Raw genomic sequence first — 25,366 nt, forward strand, 5'->3', positions numbered from 1 at the left:
GTAAATAACAGAGAGGTCTACCAAAAAGTTAATTTCTCCCTCAATTCATTAACAAAAATACAAGATTTTTCTACGTCTTTCACTAAAGGTTTGCAGTTATTCAAAGAGCACTCTCCATAAATGCCCAGGACTTCTGTGAATGCAGCAGGCAGCTTAGTGCTCCACCTACAGCTACTAAGAAACACATTATTTCTGATCAGCAGTATCAAAGGGCTGTTGGTATAGCAGAGTTAAATGGCAGAGGTTTAAGAGGGAGAGACTCTGACTCCACATTTCCAGACTGTGTGAAACTGAGTAAATCATTCCATCTCTTTAAGCTTAGAATCACATGTATTAAAATAACAATATAAAATTTTATGTCATGGGGTTTGTTGCAAGACTGAAATAATGTACATAAGTTAATTTGCATACTACATATGTTTAATTTAGGACAAATTATTATTACTGCAATATTAAGTTCTGCCAATTTAGCTGAGTATTGTATTTTCATTTTCATGCAAAGTACCCTTGATTTATTTACAAGATTTCCATGTTTTTCTGAGTATTCTTGAAATAAAAATTCAGCAAGAGCTCAACATAAGTCACGCTTTGGGCCTCCTCTACATTTAAAAAAAATATTAACAAATATTTGAATGAATGAAAAACAAACGAATACTCTTTGTAAAGTAGAAAACATAAGTTCATTTATTGGGGATTAAAATTACCTCTCAAAAGAAGAAAGATGTCACTAGGGCAACCAAAAGAAAAAGTAGGTGAAGCAGCCCGGTGAGGTTACAGGGTAATTTTATGGGTTCTCAGTTGTTAGATTTTAAACATACTCTGTGTGTGTGTGTGTGTGTGTGTGTGTGTGTGTGTATTCCAGAGGAACTAGAATGGAACTGTTTTAGATGGGTATGAGAGAGGTATTTCTGAGTTAAACAGGCTCTTTCAGGTTGTAAGGAATAGACACACTCAGGTTTCCCCCCGACCTGACCACTGAGATCCTTTCACTTCCATTTTGTTTGTACCTGCAACAGAATCCCTGCCCAGCTTTTTACGGGAGAGACCAAGCTGAAGGCCTTGTTTATAGGATTCTTTACCTCACAGGAAAGCTCCACTGAACAAAATATTTTATTTGGACCTTGTCACAGTCTTTAAACTTTTGTTTGAAATTTGTCTGGGGAAAAATACACATAATTTCCTTCAATTATTCCTCTTGTTTAACCATCTTTTATTCACCACTGGCAGCTGTTCATAGACACGAATAGAAGACAGTCTGTCTACAATAAAGCAAATATGAGCAATTGATGTTTTATCAATTTTAACTCAACTTATAAAACATATATATAGGTGCTTCTGTACCTGAAGGATTTCCATGGATTTTTTCCATTTTCTCTTTGAGAAAAACAATCTGCTTTTCTAGTTGGTCATTCAATTCAAGTTGTGTCTCATAACGGGTTTTCCATTCACCACCTGAGTGAAGAGGTGGGGATGGTCAAGATCACCTCACCACCTCTCATTTATTCATTAAAACAACATTAATTAGCTCAGTCCTACTCCATTACTATACTGGACTTTATTAGTAACACAGATGCACTGGAGGGAACTCATGTCTAAGCATGCGTTCTCCGTTACACAGGATCTGTGCCGACACCAGACTCACTGATTCCCACCCAGTGGCCTCACTGTCACTATTGATTCCTGGTCTTCTTACTCTCCACCCCCTATTGTCTTTAGTTCCTTGTGTATCCTTATAAGGAATTCTATTAGAGGAAATATCAGGAACATGCTTCTTTCCTTGGAACTTGAAATATCCATATATTACAGCCTAAGGAGTACTAGCCTCCCGTCCAATGTCATATTCATTTTTTTCCTTTGCAAAAGAGTTCTGAAGTCCGTTCAACAACTACTAATTATGTGTTTGCTGTGTTAAAAGCACACAATACCTTACATATATAAACTAATTTAATCCTCATTTATAAAAACTTAGTTACCCATTTTACAGATGAGGAAAACAAGGTTCAGAGATGTCAAATAACAGTATTAAGATGACAAAGTAAAAATGGGGAACTGGGGTTTCAACCTGTTTGTTCTGACTTGAAAGTGTGTCCTCTTAACCGCTGTGCTATGGTAACACTGTTTACCTTCGGCTACCTATTCAGGTATCTTCTCTTATCCGTAAGCAGTTTTCTTTCACTAAATCCCTTTGGCTATTGAGGCCAAAACATTTGTCTTATTGCTCTGGGAGGAGGAGGAGGATGCAGCCTAGAATTAAAACCTCCTTTTCGGCTCCAAGGCCCAAAGCTAATTTTTTTTTTTTTTTTTTTTTTTTGAGTCTTGAAAGTCACACTTCGTAGAGAGAAAAAATGGCGTTTCTCAACTTTAAATGCTCTTTGCATACATGGGGCAACTTCTGCTACATAATAGTTGATGGAGGAGTCTAAGCAGAAAGACTTATTAGCTCACACCACTGCCAGCCTCCTCAACCTTAACACAACCCTGCCCTCACTCTCATCTCTAATCAGATGTGGTCTACCAAAGAGAGGGGCAGGAACGCCCTTCCAAACCGAAGTCCAAAGTCGTTAATCCAAATGCTTAACAAGTGGATGGAGGCCCACGAAACTGGAGATTGATAAAATTTTTGCTTTCTTTTCACATACCAGCATTGACCCCCACAAATTTGGTCAGCTTCCTGCTGTCAACTGTTTTCTTTTTCTGAAAAAGGACCACACTGAGTTTGACTTTCCCTGCCACACTTTGTTCTGTGATAAGCCAGAAGTACTGATTTCATACTGAGGTTTGTAATTTTTACAAAAATTTTTTTTTTTTATAAATTGATTTTATTTATTTATTTTTGGCTGCGTTGGGTCTTCGTTGCGGTGCGCTGGCTTCTCTTGTTGCGGAGCACGGGCTCTAGGCGCACGGGCTTCAGTAGTTGTGGCACGTGGGCTCAGCAGTTGTGGCTCATGGGCTCCAGAGCTCAGTAGTTGTGGCGCACGGGCTTAGTTGCTCCATGGCATGTGGGATCTTCCCGGCCCAGGGCTCGAACCCATGTCCCCTGCATTGGCAGGCGGATCCTTAACCACTGCACCACCAGGGAAGCCCCAAAATTTTTGAAAAATAATTTTTCACCTGTCTTTAAAATGCAATAATGTTTAAATTATGCTTTCAACTGGGAATAAGATTAGCAATTCAAAATAGCAAGTTTCTGGAATAATCTTGATACTAAGGAATGTCCAGAGCCGTCTAAAACCAGCCCAGGTAAGAGATGTGGTGCTCTCATTAGATGGTCACAATAAATGTGACCCTAAAAAAGATGATCCTTGACCTTGAGCACAACAGCAGCCAACCTATCAAGGCCTAAGATGTACTTAATAATAAGTCATTATCAAAATACAGACTGTGAGGATAAAAATTTAGCAGAAACATTTGTGTCTCTTGGGAGAAAAAATACCCTGAGCAGTAACTCCATGAAACCACTGCTTTTGCAGTAGTTCTAAAAACAAACAAAAGACAAGCACTGTACCTTTGAAGGGAAAAATTAAATTGCTTTGCAGTCTCAGAGAGGGATCTTGGCTAGAATCACTACAGTGAAAAGTAAAATCAAACCAAAAATTGAAAAATTCTAGAAATTTGATTCATGGTCAAAATTGACCTTAAAAGAGGAAGTTCATAAAGCAAGAGAATATTAGGAGGCCTATCTTTCAGATATGGACATTTTTTTCCCAAAGAGAGATAGCACATTAACAAAAACAAAACAAACAAAGCCCAACTAAACAACAACGCCAAATAATAATTTTTAAATTGTTAAGAAGAACACAGTTGAACTGATTGAAACGTGGCCCTACATGGACATTCATGTTTGTGTTGTTCACTATATTTATGATTACAGTGATGGAGTTATATTAACTTGAAAAGACTTTGTAAAATAAGAAAATGTTAACAAGGAAAGGAAAGAGCCTACTACGTGGCACTCACTGTACGAGGTACTAGGGATTCAAAAATAAAATAGACACAATCCCTGCTGTCAATCAGCAGTAGGAGAAGTTGGGAGGGGTGGGGAGTACAGAAACATATAGCCAGAAGATTTAAGAAATTTTTTGGTTAATTGGTTGTAATGGTATACAAAGAAAGATATCCAATCTGGAAGGTGGCAGAAGGGAATGAGAAATGGGGAGGTCAAGATTGAAGAGGGACAGAAAATGCTTCTTGGGGGGAATGACACCTGTTCTAAGCCAGAGAGGGTGAAAAAGAATATTCAAACAGCAAGAACTGCATGAACAAAAATACCAACATGTACAAAAAAGGGGGCACGGTGCAAAGACTATCTCTTTGAGTAAAGCTGCCCTCCAGCATATTTTCAGAAGACTCCATGAGGAAAAACATCCCCAAAGTAGGACTAGTGGGTTTGAGCCATGTCTCCACCAGTTTATTTCTGTGATCCTGAGCAAGTTACATTTCCTGTGCCTCAATTTCTCAACTGTAAAATAAGGATAATTAAAGTTCCTACACTATAGGATATTGACAGGATTAATTAAAACATGTGAAGTGCTTAAAGCAGTGCAGGGCACACAGAAATTGCTATAAAAGTTAGTTGTTTTTGTTGTTGTTATCATTTTTATCATCATAAGAAATTTACTGCAAAATTGTTTTCCCAAACGGTAGTACTACACTGCTATCAGTAATGTATAAAGTTCCTATTTCACTTATTAAAAAAATCTCTACTTCTTTTATAGGCAACAAATTTCTTTGACTTAAAAGCAAGTTGGATATTTTCCCATATTCACGAGTTATCTCTATGTCCTACTCATATTTATCTACAGGGAACTTAGTGTTTTCTAAATGAATTGCAGAGGACATAGATGTGGTGAAAATATAGACCTTTTGTCCATCATTTTGGCTACCAATGTCTTTACCAGATTACTGTTTGACTTCTCATATTGGTCTTTTTTCCTTTAAGTCAAGGGAAGCTACTTTCTCTGAAGTCAAACCTAAATATGTTTTCCTCAGTGACTTACTGTTCTTTAAGAAAGGCCTTCTTTATCCATAAACAAATACACATTCATCTATATTTTGTTTCATTTAAAAATATTTAAATCTTTAAATTTTAAATATTTAATAATTTTAAATATTTAAATATTAAATCCATCTGGAAGGTTTTATTTTATTTTAGAGTAATTTTTTATTTATTTGGCTGCCCCGGGTCATAGTTGCGGCATGCGAACTCTTAGCTGTGGCATGTGGGCTCTGGTTCCCTGATCAGGGATGGAACCCGGGCCCCCTGCATTAGGAGCACGGAGTCTTAGCCACTGGACCACCAGGGAAGTCCCCTCAGAAGTTTTGAGAATTAAGTATACAGTGAAGATCTAAAGGGATTATTTTTCTAAATATTATACCAATTTTCCAAATGGAATTTATTGAATAATTCATCACTTTAAAAGAAGCTCATTTTTTTTTTTCTTCTTTTCTTTTTTTTGGCAGTGCCACGCAGCATGCAGAATCCTAGTTCCCCGACCAGGGATCAAACCCGTGCCCCCTGCATTGGAAGCACAGAGTCTCAACCACTGGACTGCCAGGGAAGCCCCTCTTTTAGCTCTTTTAAAGCTCTGTGTGGTGACACAGATTCCAATAAAACATTATTGGTAATTGGCTCCTTGGTTCCAGTTCTCTGCCCAGAAGCCCTTTCCCAAACTTGGGCAGGCAGGCTAAAGTTGTTCTTTCTTCATGGTGGGAAGGGGAAGACAGTAATTAGAAAGTGATAGCTTCATGATTTTTATGGAATGTTTGTGTCCCTCTAAAATTCATATGTTGAAGCCCTAACCCCATGTGACTTTAGCTGGAGGTGGGGTCTGTGAGAAAGTGATAAAAGTTAAATGAGATCATAAGGGTGGGGCCATAATCCAATAGGGTTGCTGCCCTTACGAAAAAAGGAAGAGGCACCATAGCTTGTTCTGTCTGCCATGTGAGAATACAATGAGAAGGTGGTCATCTGCAAGGCAGGAAGTAGGTCCGCACTAGAAACCAAATCGGCTGGCACCTTGATCTTGGACTTCCCAGGATCTAGAACTATAAGAAAATAAATTTCTGTTGTTTAAGCCACACAGTCTATGGTACTTTGTTATGACAACCCGAGCAGACTAAAACAATGATCATTTGGTACTTTCCTATTTCAATGTATGGTGCAGTTTTTGTAATAATCTATTTCCCACAAGTCTCATAAATGAAAATGGTTTTCTCCTTTTTTTCGTAGGTAACTGAAGACAGTTTTTTAATTAACTTAGTAACCTGGCCCTGAATTTCACAGTAGTACAACGTTTTAATAAATTAGAATCTCTTTCTGTTATCGGCTGAATTGTGTCTCCTTCCTCTCCCCAAATTCATATGTTGAAGTCCTAAGCTCGCAGTACTCAGATGTGACTGTATTTAGAGACAGGACATTTAAAGAGCTCATTAAGGTTAAATGAGGTCATATGGTTAGCCCTAATCCAATATGACTGATCTCATTATAAGAAGAAGAGATTAGGACACAAACAGGTACAGAGGGAAGACCACGTGAAGACACAGAAAGAAAGCCCTGAGAAGAAACCAACCCTGTGAACATCACAATCTTGGACTTGTAGTCGCCAGAAGTGTGAGAAAATAAGTTTCTGTGGTTCAACTCAGCCTGTCTGTGGTACTTTGTTATGGAAGCTCTAGCAAACTAATACACTATCTATTCTGTTTTATTGATTTGTTTTCAGTTTTAATGATTATAGCTTTATTATACATTGTAGGAGTCCTGTCAACCCCCCAAAATTTCTTATCAGTTATCCCTGTCTATTTATTCATCTAGTTAACTTTAGTCAGTTATTGAAGTTAAGAAAAAACAGCTGTTTTAATAAAAATTACATATCAATAAATTAATTTGAAAAGAATAAGCACATTTATAACACCCAATTCTCCTATATAGGAAAAGTCTATGTCCCCCTTATAAAACCTTAATAATAAATTTCCCAATTTCATTTCACTTTAGGGTTTCTCTCCAGTATGAAATCCCTTATGTTGAATAAGGTGAGAATTCTTTTTTTTTTTTTTTTTAACATCTTTATTGGAGTATAATTGCTTTACAATGGTGTGTTAGTTTCTGCTTTATAACAAAGTGAATCAGTTGTACATATACATATATCCCCATATCTCTTCCCTCTTGCGTCTCCCTCCCTCCTACCCTCCCTATCCCACCCCTCTAGGTGGTCACAAAGCACCCAGCTGATCTCCCTGTGCTATGCGGCTGCTTCCCACTAGCTATCTATTTTACATTTGGTAGTGTATATATGTCCATGCCACTCTCTCACTTTATCCCAGCTTACCATTCCCCCTCCCCGTATCCTCAAGTCCATTCTCTAGTAGGTCTGCGTCTTTATTCCCGTCTTGCCCCTAGGTTCTTCATGACCTTTTTTTTTTTTTTAGATTCCATATATATGTGTTAGCATACAGTATTTGTTTTTCTCTTTCTGACTTACTTCACTCTGTATGACAGACTCTAGGTCCATCCACCTCACTACAAATAACTCAATTTAGTTCCTTTTTATGACTGGGTAATATTCCCTTGTATATATGTGCCACATCTTCTTTATTGATTCATCTGTCAGTGGACACTTAGGTTGCTTCCATGTCCTGGCTATTGTAAATAGAGCTGCAATGAACATTTTGGTACATGACTCTTTTTGAATTATGGTATTCTCAGGGTATATGCCCAGTAGTGGGATTGCTGGGTCATATGGTAGTTGTATTTTTAGTTTTTTAAGGAACCTCCATACTGTTCTCCATAGTGGCTGTATCAATGTACATTCCCACCAACAGTGCAAGAGGGTTCCCTTTTCTCCACACCCTCTCCAGCATACACTGTTTGTAGATTTTTTGATGATGGCCATTCACACCAGTGTGAGGTGATACCTCACTGTGGTTTTGATTTGCATTTCTCTAATTATTAGTGATGTTGAGCATTCTTTCATGTGTTTGTTAGCAATCTGTATATCTTCTTTGGAGAAATGTCTATTTAGGTCTTCTGCCCATTTTTGGATTGGGTTGTTTGTTTCTTTGATATTGAGCTGCATGAGCTGCTTGTAAATTTTGGAGATTAATCCTTTGTCAGTTGTTTGCAAATTGAAAGTCACTGGTGACCTTGATAAGAGCAATTTCAGTTGATTAGAGGTGAAACTTCTGATTGGATTGAGTCCAAGAGAGAATAAGACAATCGTGCTTGTGCTGGGCAAATCCAGCCCGTTTCTATGCCTAGATGAGCAATGTCCCAGAGCCTCAGTAAATCAAGGCTCTCTTCTCCAGAAGAACAAACTTGAGAAGCAAACTTAAGAGACTTAAGTGGAAAGAAGTAGAGGCTGAGTTTGGGATCTGACGGCAAAATGCCTGGATCCCAATTCCAGATCTATCCCTCCCCTCCTCTATAGCCTTGAGAAAGACATTTAGAATCCCTGAATCTCAGTTTTTCATCTATAAAATGAGGTGATACTGTTTTCAAAGGGTAGTGGTGAGGTTTCAATTTTTTAAAATGCACTTAAACCCCTACACCAATACTGACTCTTCTTACTTTTTAAAGTCTCCTGGACATTTTCTGTCTTGTTCTTTGTCTTGTGGCCAAGCTTTAAGATGGTGAAATTCAGATTTACTTAAAACATAAACCACTCTTTTTGAATATAGTTTCCTATGAATCCTAAAGGGCTTCAAAAGGCCACTATGCGAATGTGAAGCCCTTTGAAGTTTGTTCTGCTTGCTGCTTTGCCTAAAAATCAATCCTGTTACAAAACAGGTAGATTAAATACGAATAAACAGGTAAGAGTGCAAATAAAAAAACGATTCTATTGAAATGTTTTGCTGTACACAGAGCAGTGAAAGGTGAAAGGGGATAACGGTAGAAGGGGAAACGTGGGGCCAAAGAAGGGTTGCTATCTGTTTTTTAGATATAATAAACTCAGCATGTTTGTGTGCTGTTGGGGATGATTCAGTAGAGCAGGGAAAACGGCGCAGCAAAGAGACAGGACAATCAATCGCTGGAGTGATATCCTGGAGGAGGTGAGAGTAATGGCATCTGTTGTACAAGTGGAGGGATTGATATTAAATAAGAGTAACACAGAATATGCAGAGGAACAAGAGGGAAGTAAGAGGATGTGCAAAGATCCAGGTATTTAGGTGGGTAGCTTTCTTGGTAGAAACATGTGGAAATCCTCTTCTGATTGCTTCTTGGTTCTCTTTGAAAGAGGAAGGTAAGCTCATTCGCTGAGAGTGAGAATGGAGAGAGGGGTAGCGAGATTTGAGTAGAGAGTGGAAAGTGTGAAAGAATTACCTAAACAGATGTATCCATGGTTATCACTTGTGCATTTATTTCTTTTATAATGTTAAACAACAATAAATTTATTTTAAAAACTCCTTTAATATTACCCCATTGCCTTCAGGATAAATACAAATTCATCAGCATCATATTAAAGACTACTCTTCGTCTTCTTCATAAACTTTTATCTCATCTCCTGTCACATTCTCGTTACAATCCATGTTCCACCCTTATCAGCTACTTAAGAGTTCTCCTCAAGAGGCATTATGTTTAATACTCCCTGTGGCAGACTATTTGCCAAAGATGACTGCAAGAATCCATCCCATCCCACATTTTCTTCTGCAACGTGACCTTGACAAGTAGATTTTCTCCATTCCCTCAAATCTGTGGCTGTTTTGACCAATAGCATATAATGGAAATGACGCTGCCAGCTCCGGGAGCAGCCCTTAACTGGACTGGCAGTTTCTGTCACAGTGCCTTTTGCAACGCTTGCTCTTGGGATACAGCCTCTTGGAACCCAGGCACCATGCTGTGAGAAGCAAAAGCTACAAAGCCATGTGTAGGTACTTCTGATGGGTGGTCCCAGCTGGGCTCCCAGCCAACACCCAGGATGAGTTACCAGCCATATGGGTGAGTCATCTTGAAATGTCCAGCCCAGCTGAACCTTTAGATGACTGAGCGCCAGACTACATCTGACTGCAATCACATGAGAGACCCCAATTAAGAACTTCCCAGATAAACCCAGTCAATCCACAGGCTTGTGAGAGACGTATGTTCTTTAGAAACCTAAACGATAGGCTGGTTGGCTATGCAGCAGTAGATAACCAGAACTACTGTGTGCCGATGTGGGGAGACAGCTGTTGTCATGGTAGTAGTGGTGGTGGTAGACAGGTGATTTAGGCTAAAATCATGGCTCTGCCACCCCCTGGCTCTGTGATCTTAGCAAGTTACTTAAATTCCTGAACTTCATTTTTCCATAAATGGGAATAATATTAAAACACTTCACCTGACACAGTTCCTGGCGTTAGTTGATTCTGAAGAAGGGATGAAGGTTTCTGCCCTTCACCTTAGGTTTTAGCTTGGCCCACTGAGGAAAGAACTTTCTCGCCTACCATTTTACCTTTTCTCTTTATACCCATATTCCAGCTCCTCCCCGTGAGAAGAGTTGTTGATAATATGACTTGCTGGGCTTACATTTTACTTGTGGGCATAGTTACTGCATTGTGTGTGTATCTGTGAGCATGACCTGTTTCATCTGTAGTTAGATGGATGAGGAAATCCCAGCCAGCCTTGCCAATGCAACTACTTGGTAAGTGTACTCACAGTCTGCCCCCACAGAGCCAGTTTTATTAAGGATATAGACGTGGAGACGTAGGAAGCTACTTTGGCCTTGGGACAAAGCAGTGTTCTCCAAGCAAGCTTTAACAGAGCACTGGGTATTAAGAAAAGTAGCATTATATTTGTCATATGGCTACTAATCCATTTTGTTCATGGCTTCCCCAATAGAAGAAAAGCATGAATGGGTTTAAAAAGCAAAGCCCACCCCCATAACCCTAATAAACTCCTACTGTTCTTTAGTAGTCGGTTCAACACTGCCTCCTCTGCCCTCATGCAAGGTGTGTTGGGTTCCCCTTACCTGAGTTGCCATTTCTCCTCATGCAGAACTTATATTACTTCTCCTGCTCATATTTTAGTTTGACATTTCCTCCCAGTAGTCAGTGAAACTCTTTAGAAAAGGGAAAAGAAAGGTCTTCCATTCAAAGTGTTGACATATGGCAGGATCTCAATATCTGTGTCATAAATTAACATCTTACAGACATTATAAATTTTAAGGATATATGGGTACGTTCCTGTGTGTAGGTGTGTGTGATGAGTGTGTGTGCAACACTCGCCTGCCCCTCCCTCATTCTTTCAACACAAACAAACAGCCAAAACCTAGATAAGGATTTTAAGGTTATATCCCAAATCTAGCAGTTAAGATATAAAGGTTATTACTTGAGCTATATAGAAAACGTGTGATATTTTATTACTAAGGAAATCATGTATTTATCTCACGTAACAAAGGTTTTGCTAATTGAAGAATGAACATTTTGAACTCGTAAGTAGATAAATAAAGTAACAGGTTTGACACTCTGAAATACGTTTTTAAAGCCTCTATATTAAATTATTATTAATGCTGCCAAAAAGCAATACTGAAATCTTGACACTATTATTCCAAATATGTAATTTAATGTACTATAGGTATCTTGGTAAAATGAACAATAGCTATACAGGAGTCATAAATAAAAATATTTACTTACATACCTTCATTGTCACTATTGAGTTTGGCTTCCAGTTCCGCTATCTTGTGTCTTATTTCAAGCACTGAGAGTTGCACTATATCCCTATTATTAAACACATTTTGTTAATTATGATTCAATTAAAAATAACATGAGAAAAATAATACACAGTAACCTACCACTACTTCAGGAACAACCTATTACGAAACATCACTTATTGAAGGCCTGGTTGAGAATTAGTAATCAGGTAAACGCAGGCTTCCGATTACCCAGGTCCAGAAGGACACTACAATGCACTAAAGCTCGAAGCTCCCCATGTAACCACTTAAAACCCTTTATTCTTAAAGTTGGCCTCAAGAAGTCTGACAATTTTGGTTATCTGGTTTCTCAAAGCCCAGCAAAGGAGCTGCAAATTACTACAGAAAGGAACAGCTAGGGCAACAGGTAACAACTGACAACCTGAAATAAAAAGGAAAAAAAAGAAACACTAATAAAAAAAAAAATACACACACACACATAGCATTCCAGAGATTATCTATTTAGCACATCAGCAAGTGGCATAGTAGTTATCAAAATATGATGACAGAATCATTTACATTTCTGAATGCCTATTATGTTAAAGGCATTGTGCTAAGTGCTGAAGATACTGCGGTAAGTGAACAGAACAGCAATTGTAGCAGCTAACTTCCACTGGATGTTTATTACAAGCCAACGCTAAGTGCTTTACATACATTTCATTCAGTCCTGGTACCAACCACATGATGTGTGAGATACTGATTTCTACGCCAGTCTTAGACTTGAGAAAACGGAGGCTTCAGAGGTTCATTAACTTGCCCAAGATCATGTACTTGCTGAGTTAGTGATAAGAGCTGGGATTTGAATTTGTGCAGGATTCCTCTAAAGGACTGGCTCCTACACGCTACTGCTTCCGGAAATACAGAACCTGTCCTCAGAGTGCTTATAGCTTAGTACCAGACCAAGAAATAACTGAGCAATTAAGAGTGTGGTTGGAGCTACGACAGAGGAAAGCGCAGGAAGCTACAGGGACACCCAGGAGAGTCTAGCCCTCCTGTGGCCTGCGGTGGGGGTGGGGGTAGGGGTATCTACAAAGATACTTAAAATGTTCCAAAGACTTCGTAAGAAGTACTGATACTGAGTACTTTAAGAAGTATATATAGTAGGGGCTTCAATTTTACCAAGTGTCACCAATTCTTAAGCTCTTCTAAAGGGATGAAAGAGAAGCATAACTAAACGAAACCTTTGGAATTTGAAACAGAAACCCCGAACTTAGTGGAACATCACAAGCAAACACGTGTTTCAGCATTAGAGTCTGTGCACACAGTACACTCCACCGGACTTGCTCCTTAAGGCAGAACCTCAAAACCTGCCTATTTATAACACCAAACGCAAGAGCTAAATGAATCTTTCCTATAAAACACTGTTTTCAGATGTCACCAGTTCTGCCCGGGGATTAATGGCACTGCAGGAGTCACCTCGGCCTCAGGGGCTTCGGCCTTGAGCCGCGGGGCTCCCACAGGCGCAGGCCCTCGGCGTGGCGGCGCCGACGTGAATCCCACACCCGGCGGGAGCGCGCGCCGCCCTCCGACTCACTTCAGGTGCCTTTCTTCCAGTAACTCCAGTTTAACGCGATCGGTGCTCATACCGTCGAAGGTGTCGCCTCTTCCTTCCTCCACCGTGTCAGATCAGAGGTCACTCACGCCCTTCCCTCAAATGGCTTAGAACACGAGACCTGAGGGGACCCCAGGAGCTGGGAGAGGGCAGGCCCTGTCAGCCGTAGTCGGGTCGAACTGCCTCACGGTGGCGGCCTGGCGCCTTCCGGTGACGTCACTGGGCGGCGCCCGGGGGCGGGGCCAGACTGGGCCGCCCAGGGCCGCTCACACAAGAAGAGGGCTCTGTACTGGGAACTTTGGAATTGAATTAACTAGAACGTAATGTAGTAGCACGTTAGACTGACAGACTAATGTCCAAAAGAACCACCCAAATTTGTGGGCAAGAGATAATGTGAAGCATTTTGAGGAATAAGTTCAGTTAATAGCAATCGAGGGTTTATTTTATACAGAGTGATGTGTAAGAGATGCCAAGTGCGTTCACTGCTTTCAAAGAACCTACTGTTTAACTGAAAAGTGAAGGAGATCTCTTGTCAGTATGTCAATAGTCACGTGGTGTGGCAAATCTTGTACTCCCAACTTCTGTGCCCAGCCTGAGGCAAGCTGTGGGGAGCAAGGTGCTGGTCACCCCTTAGACACTCACTGGTGTCTATTCTGTCTTGGTGGCTCCCTTCCTTCGTCCTCAGCCAGCGTTCCTAATTCTCTGATAGACTGGGGAGGTGGGGATGAGAGGGACCTCCATGGCAGAGAGATAGTCATGCATTTTATATTCTCCCAAATCTTTCTGGTTCACACCTAAACCATAGCTTTTGAAATACCAAAAGCTAAGAGCTGATGGTTTTGTTCTCTAGTTTCTCTGTAGAACCCCTGCTCCTTTGGGTCAGGAGGGTCAGGAATCCTCTCCACCTCTAATGCTGCTTCCTGGATTTCTACTCTTCCGTCCTCCTGTAAAAACCCACTCCTTATGCCATCTGGGTGTGACACCATCTACTTCTCCTTGCTTCACCCAGAGACTTAATAGTCACAACCTGTCTACTGACTTGGACAAAAAAAGTAGTCTTTCCACCATAGGTCTTGTTTACAACCTCGCCCTTCAATTTGCAACTCGCATCACTTTATCTCCACTCCACGCCCACAGCTATATGCTGAACCCTGTCATCAGTGTGGCTTTAGTTCAAAAGCCTTAAATTTAAAAACTGCTGTATACCAAAGCCTCTTTTTCTGCTCCCAGCTCAGTTACTCCCTAAATAGCAACGTTTCAACTAGACATGTTATCTGTGGGGCTTCTTGAACATGCAAATGCTGGGATCCTATCCCTTATCTCAGTAATCTTGCTTCTTGGTAGCACTCTAGCAAGTTGCTTTTCAGGTGGCTAACTAAATTTGAACAGAACAGATTGGGTGGGATGCGGGGTTGGAGGGAGAACACTTTCCCGACTAGTCATTTTTTCCTCCAATGAATAGCCTCCAGGTTGATCAAACTGTTTCTTCACATATGACAACTTTTTGCATAGAATACATTTAAAGACATTATTTCGGGTTTCTATTTTTCATGTGACCTGTGGTCTTAAAAAACATTTTTTTTATTCATCCTTCTGGATCTTTAAAATATACTGTAAATAGAAAAAATGTTTTTGAAGAAAAGCTATTCAGAAATCAACAAAATATTCTCTTTTAAGCAATTCTATTGCTAAAGTAAACACAAAATAGCAAAATCCATTAGGAAGTCTGTTTAAAAACACTTAGTCTTGATTCTGGCAAGAACAGACCAGAGAACTAATTTCTGTTTGAGCACAGCATTACAGACTTACCTAATAAGTCTGGCTTTTCTTAGCTTACCCTAAAATACCTATGAAGACAGAGAAAAAGACAAAAACTCACACTCTCACCTAGGTAGTGATGATCTATTTTGCTAATCTAGGGCTGATGATCTATTTTGCTAATATCTCAAGAAATTTTCTACCAACTATTAAGCCAATGGAATTATAATAAAAAATTAATTTGATAAGCAGCTGTAATCAGAGGAAATAAGACCATTTGTCTTTCCCCATCTACCTCTGTTTAAGAAAGACAAGATGCCTGGCCTAACAGGCCCTCCTTTTTGAAGCATGTGTGGGACCTCTTCTCTCATACTGTTCCCTTACATCTTGGGAAGGTTACTTTACCTCTCTATGCCTCAGTGTCCTATTCTGTAAAATGAAGACTGTAATGGTATACACCTCATAAGAAGGTTAAAATGAGTTAGTCTGTGTAACAGCACTTAGAACATATTAACACTACCTAAACATTAGCTATCATTATTTTTATAGCTAGTAGGTTCCTAGAGGCAATGCCAGAAAACTACCCAGTACAGCATCGGGGAATGACAGTCTGTAGAGGCAAAGTGAGGAAAAACCCTGGTAGCAGTAGATACTGAGAACTGTTTGTCAGACACTAGATCTGTTGCATCTCAAAAAGCCAAGAAAACCTAGGAGAAAGATCTCTAGAAAATAAAAACCAGGCTAAGAAGCTGTGATGGTTAATTTTGTCAGCTTAACTGAGCAACTGGGGTGTCCAGACATTTGGCCAAATATCATTCGGGGTGTGTCTGTGAGGGTGTTTCTGGGTGAGATTAACATTTCAATTGGTAGATTGAGTAAAGCAGATTGCCCTCCTTAGAAGGTGGGTGGACATCACCGAATCAATTGAAGACCTGAATAGAACAAAAGGGCTGAATAAGAGGGAACTCTTCCTGTTTGACAGCTTTCATTGGTATATTGGTCTTTTCTGGCCTTCAGACTCAGACTGAAACATGAGCACTTTAGGGTCTCAGGCCTCCCAGCTTTCAGACTGGAATATACACCATTGGTGCTCCTGATTCTCAGGCTTTCAGACTTGGACCGATACAGCACATCAACTCTCCTGGGTACCCAGCTCACTGACTGCAGATCTGGGGCTTCTCAGCCTCCATAGTTGCACGAGCCAATTCCTTATAATACATATTGGTTCTGTTTCTCTGGAAAACTGGAATATAGAAGCTATACTTACCAAAATTCTGTCTAGCTGTTGATCTGAAAAAGCAACCCACAAACAAGTGAACAGAGTAGAATGAAGTGAAATGGACAACTAGGTTCCCGTTGACCAGTCCAATTTTGCTGACCTCTGCTCTAAGGTAATTTTTTAAACTTTAGGCTCCACTATGTGTCATTCCATTTCTTAAACTTAAATAAGGCAGAGACCGACTGGAAGCTATTTACCAATTCAATTTTATTTCCATTTTAACTAGTACATTATCCTTGGCCCTAGGGAAAGGCTCCACCAATTCTGTGTCCCTGAAATACAAACCCATGAATACATTTGAGGCCAAGTAAAATCAAAGACAGTTTATTCACAAAGTGCATTCTTTATATAGTTTCAAATAAAGCCTAATAAACTAAATAGCAATTGGAGTTTCAGAAATATTAAAATGGACTATACTAAGAAAACCAATACCAATCTTTTAAAATCATTAAACAAAAATAAAATGCCATTAGCTATTTTACTTACATATTTGTAGCTTATAGGTCTGTGAATATCCTGTCTTCTGCCAAAGTGGACACTGTTATGCCTAGCCACCATGGATTAAAGCCTAAAGTCTTCACATTCTTTACCTTAATTATGAATAAAACCTTTCTAATAATTTAATTTATTGGCTTTTTAATATATAAAATTCCAATGACTGAATCCCAAAATAAAAATTATTTATCATACATAAACTCAACTGTTTATATTTTAGTTTTTACTATATTTCAGCCTTTTGGCAAACTTACAGAAGTAGACATGGTAAAAGTGATTACATTTTTGTCCAATTAAGCTTATAATAATCACTTTGAATTCTGATACAATACCAACCATATCCCCAAATTTCCTAGGCTCTTAATAGATCAATAACAGTCTAAACCTAGAAGACTTAAAAATCTATTTGTATTCATTTAAAATCAAAAAGACCATTCCATTTCCTAACAAAGAGATAAGCTACCAAATGATTTTACAGAACCTCATTTCATTTTTCATGATTAGTCTACTCCTTGTTTTAAAAGAGTCTTTTAAATGTTATACAAGAATTCTTTTCATTTACGGTTACAGTTTTTGTTTAGCTTACACACTGAAAATTCTCACAAGCACCTAAAAAAAAAATCCACAATTAGTGCAAAAAGAGGAAACAATGTTTAAAGCATTCCTTCCCAGTACAAACAGAACTAAGGTTACTAAATGCCAAATTTTATGTAAATATATAATTTCCTACTTTGCTTTCTGAAAGACAGCAAATACAAAAATAGTTTAATGTTAGGTTTAATGAGATTTATAGCACATCTATTATTAGTCGTATTTTAACTGCAAAAATATTTTAGCCACATTTAGAAAAAAACCAACTCACAGAGAATGTAACTGTATTTCTAAAGGCCAGATGCAAGAATACTGATTCTTTTCCTTAGAAGTAGAATACATGCCATAAAGCTTATGAAATAGTCACTTTGTAGGAATGAATACATTTTAAAGATCCTGGTTAATCTGTGGGGAATTCCACATTTGCCATTTAACAAAATTGCATCCATCTGTAAGACTTTGGTATAGACAATTCATAGCACTTCCATCATTTATCTTTCTTCTTTGCCCCATCCTTCTCTAGTTCCTCTCTCTGTTCATCTTTCTCCCCTTTCATGTTTACACTTGCTCCTCCTCCTTGATTTTCCCCCTTAGAATTATCAACAATTTTATAGTCCTCAAGCAGTGTGTGTCCCGTTTGTTTTGCAGTGTTCTTCACCATGGCTTTGATGCCAACGTTGTCAATATTATAGGCAGTTACACCAACATTGATGGCAGAATCTACTGCGTTGTGCGTAGCTTCTCCTGCGGTATGCCCGTATCTTTAAAAGAAAGATTAGAGAAAATACAATGAAATTACAAATATAAATTAAGATCTTCTGAATTAGTATTAAATAGGTCACATGATTAGCATGTTATCCGAAAGCAAAATCGAAAGTTAGGTTTCAATTTAATTAATAACTTAAAACACAGTAAAGAATAAAATCACACTGTGCCAAGGCTGTTATTTTCTCCTTTAGCAAAATCACTGTGAAAATAAGCTGAGGCTGAGATTAATGTAATAAAGACTGTTTATGTTGAAGAATAAAATATAAATTATAATAAAGGTTGTTAATCAGTCAATATTTCCTTTTTTATCTTCTTCTGTAAATATAAGAGAATTCTAACTGAAACAACTATAGGTCACTATAAATGGTTTTGAGTTCTACCTTAACTAGACTTTTGGTTAAGTCTTTCAAACTACTGGAATCTGAGTTTGTCTCTAAGCAGAGATTCTACAACACTCTTCCTCACTCCACTCCACCCCACTGCAGACTCACTGGCCTTCTTGCTGTTCTTTGAACCCACCAAGCACACATGCGCCGCCCTATGACCTTCGTACTGGCTGGTATCTGCCTAGACTACTCTCACCCCAGGTATGCACATGGCTAACTGCCTCACCTTCTTCAAGTCAGCTATTATCCTCTCAGTATTTAACCTATTTTAATTGCCTTATCTCACATGCCCCACCCCACGGCCAATCAATCCCCCCCTTAAACTGCTCTTTCTTCTATAACTTAATGTCTGCTACGTACTATAGAACTTTTTTGCACCCATTGTTTTTGATTTGCTTATTGTTCGTCTCACTAGAATATTTTTTGTTTGGCTTATTGTTTGTCTCACTAGAATATAAACCCCATTAGAGAAAGATCTCTTGTATCTTAAGTACTTAGAACAGTGCCTGACATCTAATATTTGTTGAATGAATTAAATGAGGAAGTCCTGCCCTATCCATCTAAGAGTTTCTTGCGTTCATATGTATAGCAAAGGGCTTGGGAAATTACAAAGCATTACACAAAAGTAGTTATTCCTGACCATAATCAATACCGATGATGGTGTGTAATACCATTTCCATAAGAAAATAATACAACTTGAGGTCTTAACACAAGGACACTAAAACTCATCCTACTTCTTGTTTTACTCTTTACCTTTTTTTAAGTACCAGGCTTTTAAAGCTTTTCTTGTCCATACATTTCCCCAAGTAGAGGATTGCTTAAACAACATACAAGAACAAAGAGGCAAAATTTTACAGTTTTCTCCAGGACACACTGAAGTTTCCTAGATGCTTCGAGACCCAATATCTGGACATTTTTTCTAACACTGGATCTGTCCTCTGAATTAACAAGTACTCTATTACTATTAGCCTGGCCTAAAACAGTGGCTTGTGATCCTATTGGCTTATTCATGCTTGTCTTTTTTTTCAACTTCAGTGTAGAAATATGAAATAAACTTATTATGCTTCTGAATGATATCTCATTCTGTCCTTTGCCTAATGTTAATCAGAGCCAGGGCACAGCAGAACCTACATCTGTCAAACCTTATGTCTGTACCACTCTTGATTGGGGCTACTTCAACAGTTACCCAACAGAAAAGCTTCTGACTGCTTTCTGCTTGTCCCTGTTGCTTTGCAACCCCTCAGCACTCCACAGGATTGCTGATGTTGCAGAAGACATTGGGCCTTCTCACGGTCAACCAAGCCCCAGTCACAAAAGCTACTGTCAGGTGGCAATGCTCAGGCTCAATGAGGAGAAAGGGGCGGCAGCAGTTTCAGCACTGGAAGTGTGCCTGTAACTCCTGGTTGAGCAGGTTTCTCTCAGGGCTTCTCTCTCCAGGCCTGTGTTAGCTACAATGAAGTGACAATGATAACTTAAGAATGTGGCCGTATTAGTGTTTTCGAGCACAGGAAATCCTCCAGACTCATAAACTTCCACTTCTGAGTATTTCGAATGTTCCCTATTCTACTGATGCAGTTTGATACCTCAAACTGCACTTACGATATTTCTATATGCAATACAATTCTAAAGACTACATTTTTAAAAAAATAATATACTGAAAAAGAAGTCTGTGTTGGTCCCCTGATGATTTTTCTTTTTCTTCCATGCTGTCTCCACTTTAGTAGCAACTCCTGTTAATCTGGAGAAAAGTACCAAACTGGGAGCCAGAAAACTAGATTCTAATACTGACCATGCCAACAACCAGCTGTGTGACCCTGGCGAAGTCTCAGCCTTCTTTGCATCTCATCAATTTCCTCTCCTTTATCTTATAAAATGAGATGTATATGTTAAAGCACTTTGAAAATTCCATAGTACTAAACATACAGTTATCTTTAAAGACCCTATACAATAGTTTTTCAGCAGTTGTGTTTATTTTTTAAATATATCCTCACTTATTACCTCTGCTTCCCAATATGCCCTGGAACCAGGATTCCTGGCAGGCACCTACTCTCTTCTCTTGCTTGATAAATAACTGTTCAGTTCTTTTCTTTATTCAGATTCAAACTACACAGTTAAAGACTCTGAGAAAGCCTATCTCTAGCAAAAATTAAAAACAATAAAGCTTATTTTTTATTCTTACTTTTAAAAAAGTTAACTATAATTAGAGCTTATTAAATTAGATTTTATATGCTGAGTAACACTACCAATTTAAGAATAAAAAATGAATATAAAGAATGCTCTAAATAAGTCAATGGGATTCAATTTTCAATTTGAATGAGACTTTTCTGAAATTTCTCCAGTGCATTCAGTAATGTATAGCAAAACAGCACACTGGCAGTGATTCCAGATTTCACTAATTATAGCAAAGTTTCAGTCACAACTTTCTAATAAATCTGCCTAAAATTCAATTTACATGCAACCTTCAAAACTATTCTTAGAAATATTAACCTTAAATATTTAAAATAGACATAGCTTCTTATTAGCCTATCCATCAAAGGCAGATGGGTTATGAAGGACCTTGTAGGTGACGCTAAGGAGTTTAAACTTTATCTTGAAATCAATGGGAGTGGCATGACCAAATTTTTGTTTTAGAAAGATCTAATACAGGTTGCACTGTGAACTGTAAGGGTTTAAGACTGAGGAACCAGTTAGGAAACAAGTTGTGAGCTGGATGAAAAACGATGAAAATCTATTCTAAGGTAGTGCTAATGAGGCTGGAGCAAAAGGGATGAATATAAAAAACAACAAGACTCAGGGACTGAATGGCTGTAGTGATATGTAGTTGAGATGTATGAGCCTGAAGATTAAAACTTAAGAGGAAACATAGATTTGAGAGTTGCTGAAATACAGGTGGTAATTGTAGCCACAGATACAGATGATATCCACAAAGAGTAGAAAAGGGAGTATAGAGTAAAACCTTAGACAGAACCAATATTTAATGAATGGGTGTGGAAGACAACTACCGTTAAGAAGTATCTAATCAGACAAAACTGAAAGGTGAGAAATGACAATACTGTTAGGAGATTTGTAGACAGCTGACCCACCAATCTCACTAAGCATTAAACCTTGGAGAAAGATCAGTCAGGAGGAAAGGCTACAGTAAGCACGTGATTAGATTTCATCCACAAAAAAATTGTGGAAAATATCTAAGATGTAGAGAAGACATGTCTTTCAAATCTACAGGTAACACAAAATGGAAGGCTAATATGACATACATCAAAATCTGAAGCCAAAATTATAGATTTAATGATGGTCAAATTCAACAAAGTGCAATTAAGCAAGAATAAATGTAAACTTTTTATTTAGGTACAAATATCAATTGTCCAAAAATAAGACAAAGGTCCAGATTTTAAATAAAAGGTTCATTTAAAAAAAACCCAAGTTTGGACAGAGGTCCTGAACCAAGATGGCGGAGTAGAAGGACGTGCTCTCACTACCTCTTGCGAGAACACCAGAATCACAACTAGCTGCTGGACAATCATCAACAGGAAGACACTGGAACTCACCAAAAAACATACCCCACATCCAAAGACAAAGGAGAAGCCACAATGAGATGGTAGGAGGGGCGCAATCACAGTAAAATCAAATCCCGTAACAGCTGGGTGGGTGACTCACAGATTGGAGAACACTTATACCAGAGAAGTCCACCCACTGGAGTGAAGGTTCTGAGCCCCATGTCAGACTTCCCAACCTGGGGGTCCGGCAATGGCAGGAGGAATTCCTAGAGAATCAGACTTTGAAGGCTAGAGGGATTTGACTGCAGGACTTCGACAGGACTGGGGGAAACAGAGACTCCACTCTTGGAGGGCACACACAAAGTAGTGTGCACATCGGGATGCAGGAGAAGAAGCAGTGATCCCAGGGGAGAGTGAAGCAGACCTACCTGCTAGTGTTGGAGGGTCTCCTGCAGAGACGGGGGGTGGCTGTGGCTCACCCTGGGGACAAGGACACTGGCAGCAGAAGTTCTGGGAAGTACTCCTTGGCGTGAGCCCTCCCAGAGTCTGCCATTAGCCCCACCAAAGGGCCCAGGTAGGCTCCAGTGCTGGGTTGCCTCAGGCCAAACAACCAACAGGGAGGGAACCCAGCCCCATGCATCAGCAGTCAAGCAGATTAAAGTTTTACTGAGCTCTGCCCACCAGAGAAACAGTCAGCTCTACACACCACCAGTCCCTCTCATCATGAAACTTGCACAAGCCTCTTAGATAGCCTCATCCACCAGAGGGCAGACAGCAGAAGCAAGAAGAACTACAGTCCTGCAGCCTCTGAAACAAAAACCACATTCACAGAAAGACAGACAAGATGAAAAGGCAGAGGGCTATGTACCAGATGAAGGAACAAGATAAAACCCCAGAAAAACAACTAAATGAAGTGGAGATAGGCAACCTTCCAGAAAAAGAATTCAGAATAATGATAGTGAAGATGATCCAGGACCTCGGAAAAAAGAATTGAGGCAAAGATCGAGAAGATGCAAGAAATGTTTAACAAAGACCTAGAAGAATTAAAGAACAAACAAACAGAGATGAACAATACAATAACTGAAAAGAAAACTACACTGGAAGGAATCAATAGCAGAATAACTGAGGCAGAAGAACAGATAAGTGACCTGGAAGACAGAATGGTGGAATTCACTGCTGCAAAACAGAATAAAGAAAAAAGAATGAAAAGAAATAAAGACAGCCTAAGAGACCACTGGGACATTAAATGCAAGAACATTCGTATTAGAGGGGTCCCAGAAGGAGAAAAGATAAAGGACCCAAGAAAATATTTGAAGAGATTGTAGTTGAAAACTCCCCTAAAATGGGAAAGGAAATAGCCACCCAAGTCCAGGAAGCACAGAGAGTCCCATACAGGATAAACCCAAGGAGAAACACGCCGAGACACATAGTAATCAAAATTGGCAAAAATTAAAGACAAAGAAAAATTATTGAAAGCAGCAAGGAAAAAATGACAAATAACATACAAGGGAACTCCCATAAGGTTAACAGCTGATTTCTCAGCAGAAACTCTACAAGCCAGAAGGGAGTGGCATGATATACTTAAAGTGATGAAAGGGAAGAACCTACAACCAAGATTACTCTATCCGGCAAGGATCTCATTCATATTTGCTGGAGATATCAAAAGCTTTACAGACAAGCAAAAGCTAAGAGAATTCAGCACCACCAAACCAGCTCTACAACAAATGCTAAAGGAACTTCTCTAAGTGGGAAACACAAGAGAAGAAAAGGACCTACAAAAACAAACCCAAAACAATTAAGAAAATGGTCATAGGAACATACATATCGATAATTACCTTAAACGTGAATGGATTAAATGCTCCAACCAAAAGACACAGGCTTGCTGAATGGATACAAAAACAAGACCCACATATATGCTGTCTAGAAGAGACACGCTTCAGATCTAGGGACACATACAGACTGAAAGTGAGGGGATGGAAAAACATATTCCATGCAAATGGAAATCAAAAGAAAGCTGGAGTAGCAATACTCATATCAGATAACATAGACTTGAAAATAAAGAATGTTACAAGAGACAAGGAGGGACACTATATAATGATCAAGGGATCAATCCAAGAAGAAGATATAACAATTATAAATATATATGCACCCAACATAGGAGCACCTCAATACATAAGGCAACTGCTAACAGCTATAAAAGAGGAAATAGACAGTAACACAGTAATAGCGGGGGACTTTAACACCTCACTTACACCAATGGACAGATCATCCAAAATGAAAATAAATAAGGAAACAGAAGCTTTAAATGACACCATAGACCAGATAGATTTAACTGATATTTATAGGACATTCCATCCAAAAACAGCAGATTACACTTTCTTCTCAAGTGCGCATGGAACATTCTCCAGGATAGATCACCTCTTGGGTCACAAATCAAGCCTCAGTAAATTTAAGAAAATTGAAATCATATCAAGCGTCTTTTCTGACCACAACGCTATGAGATTAGAAATGAATTACAAGGAAAAAAACATAAAAAGCACAAACACATGGAGGCTAAACAATACGTTACTAAATAACCAAGAGATCATTGACGAAATCAAAGAGGAAATAAAAAAATACCTAGAGACAAATGACAATGAAAACACGACGATCCAAAACCTACAGGATGCAGCAAAAGCAGTTCTAAGAGGGAAGTTTATAGCTATACAAGCCTACCTCAAGAAACAAGAAAAATCTCAAATAAACAATCTAACCTTATGCCTAAAGGAACTAGAGAAAGAAGAACAAACAAAACCCAAAGTTAGCAGAAGGATACAAAGCATAAAGATGAGAGCAGAAATAAATGAAATAGAAACAAAGAAAACAATAGCAAAGATCAATAAAACTAAAAGCTGGTTCTTTGAGAAGATAAACAAAATTGACAAACCATTAGCCAGACTCATCAAGAAAAAGAGGGAGAGGACTCAAATCAATAAAATTAGAAACGAAAAAGGAGAAGTTACAACAGACACTGCAGAAATACAAAGCATTCTAAGAGACTACTACAAGCAACTCTATGCCAATAAAATGGACAACCTGGAAGAAATGGACAAATTCTTAGAAAGTTATAACCTTCCAAGACTGAACCAGGAAGAAATAGAAAATATGAACAGACCAATCACAAGTAATGAAACTGAAACTGTGATTAAAAATCTTCCAACAAACAAAAGTCCAGGACCAGATGGCTTCACAGGTGAATTCTATCAAACATTTAGAGAAGAGCTAACACCCTTCCTTCTCAAACTCTTCCAAAAAACTGCAGAGGAAGGAACACTCCCAAACTCATTCTATGAGGCCACAATCATCCTGATACCAAAACTAGAAAAAGACACTACAAAAAAAGAAAA

General features: G+C 38.8%; 2 protein-coding genes across 20 annotated transcripts in view; both read right to left on the reverse strand.

The window, feature by feature from the left end:
* Nucleotides 1–16,332, reverse strand: part of SOHLH2 (spermatogenesis and oogenesis specific basic helix-loop-helix 2) — a 91,777-nt gene extending 75,445 nt beyond the window's left edge. For 3 of the 12 annotated variants that reach the window (XM_082365535.1, XM_082365532.1, XM_082365540.1), the window contains exons 1-5: nt 13,244–16,332; nt 11,606–11,685; nt 10,938–11,027; nt 1,342–1,452; nt 1,219–1,259 (exon numbers count right to left, since the gene is read on the reverse strand). In XM_082365535.1, the coding sequence (XP_082221661.1) occupies nt 1,219–1,259; nt 1,342–1,452; nt 10,938–10,959 (174 nt within the window). In that variant the 5' untranslated portion in view covers nt 10,960–11,027; nt 11,606–11,685; nt 13,244–16,332. Of the gene's footprint in view, nt 1–1,218; nt 1,260–1,341; nt 1,453–10,937; nt 11,028–11,605; nt 11,686–13,073 lie in introns of all 12 variants that reach the window. The other 9 variants (XM_082365544.1, XM_082365542.1, XM_082365538.1 and 6 more) reach the window with 8 other exon arrangements.
* Nucleotides 16,333–16,436: 104 nt separating this feature from the next.
* Nucleotides 16,437–25,366, reverse strand: part of SPART (spartin) — a 42,983-nt gene continuing 34,053 nt past the window's right edge. For 5 of the 8 annotated variants that reach the window (XM_082365443.1, XM_082365445.1, XM_082365449.1 and 2 more), the window contains one exon: nt 16,437–18,093. In XM_082365443.1, coding sequence (XP_082221569.1) covers nt 17,820–18,093 — 274 coding nt within the window. In that variant the 3' untranslated portion in view covers nt 16,437–17,819. Of the gene's footprint in view, nt 18,094–20,275; nt 20,351–25,366 lie in introns of those variants that run through there. The other 3 variants (XM_082365446.1, XM_082365448.1, XM_082365447.1) reach the window with 3 other exon arrangements.

The sequence above is a fragment of the Balaenoptera borealis genome (genome assembly GCF_965194805.1).
Source record: "Balaenoptera borealis genome assembly, chromosome: 18".
Classification (NCBI taxonomy): domain Eukaryota; kingdom Metazoa; phylum Chordata; class Mammalia; order Artiodactyla; family Balaenopteridae; genus Balaenoptera; species Balaenoptera borealis.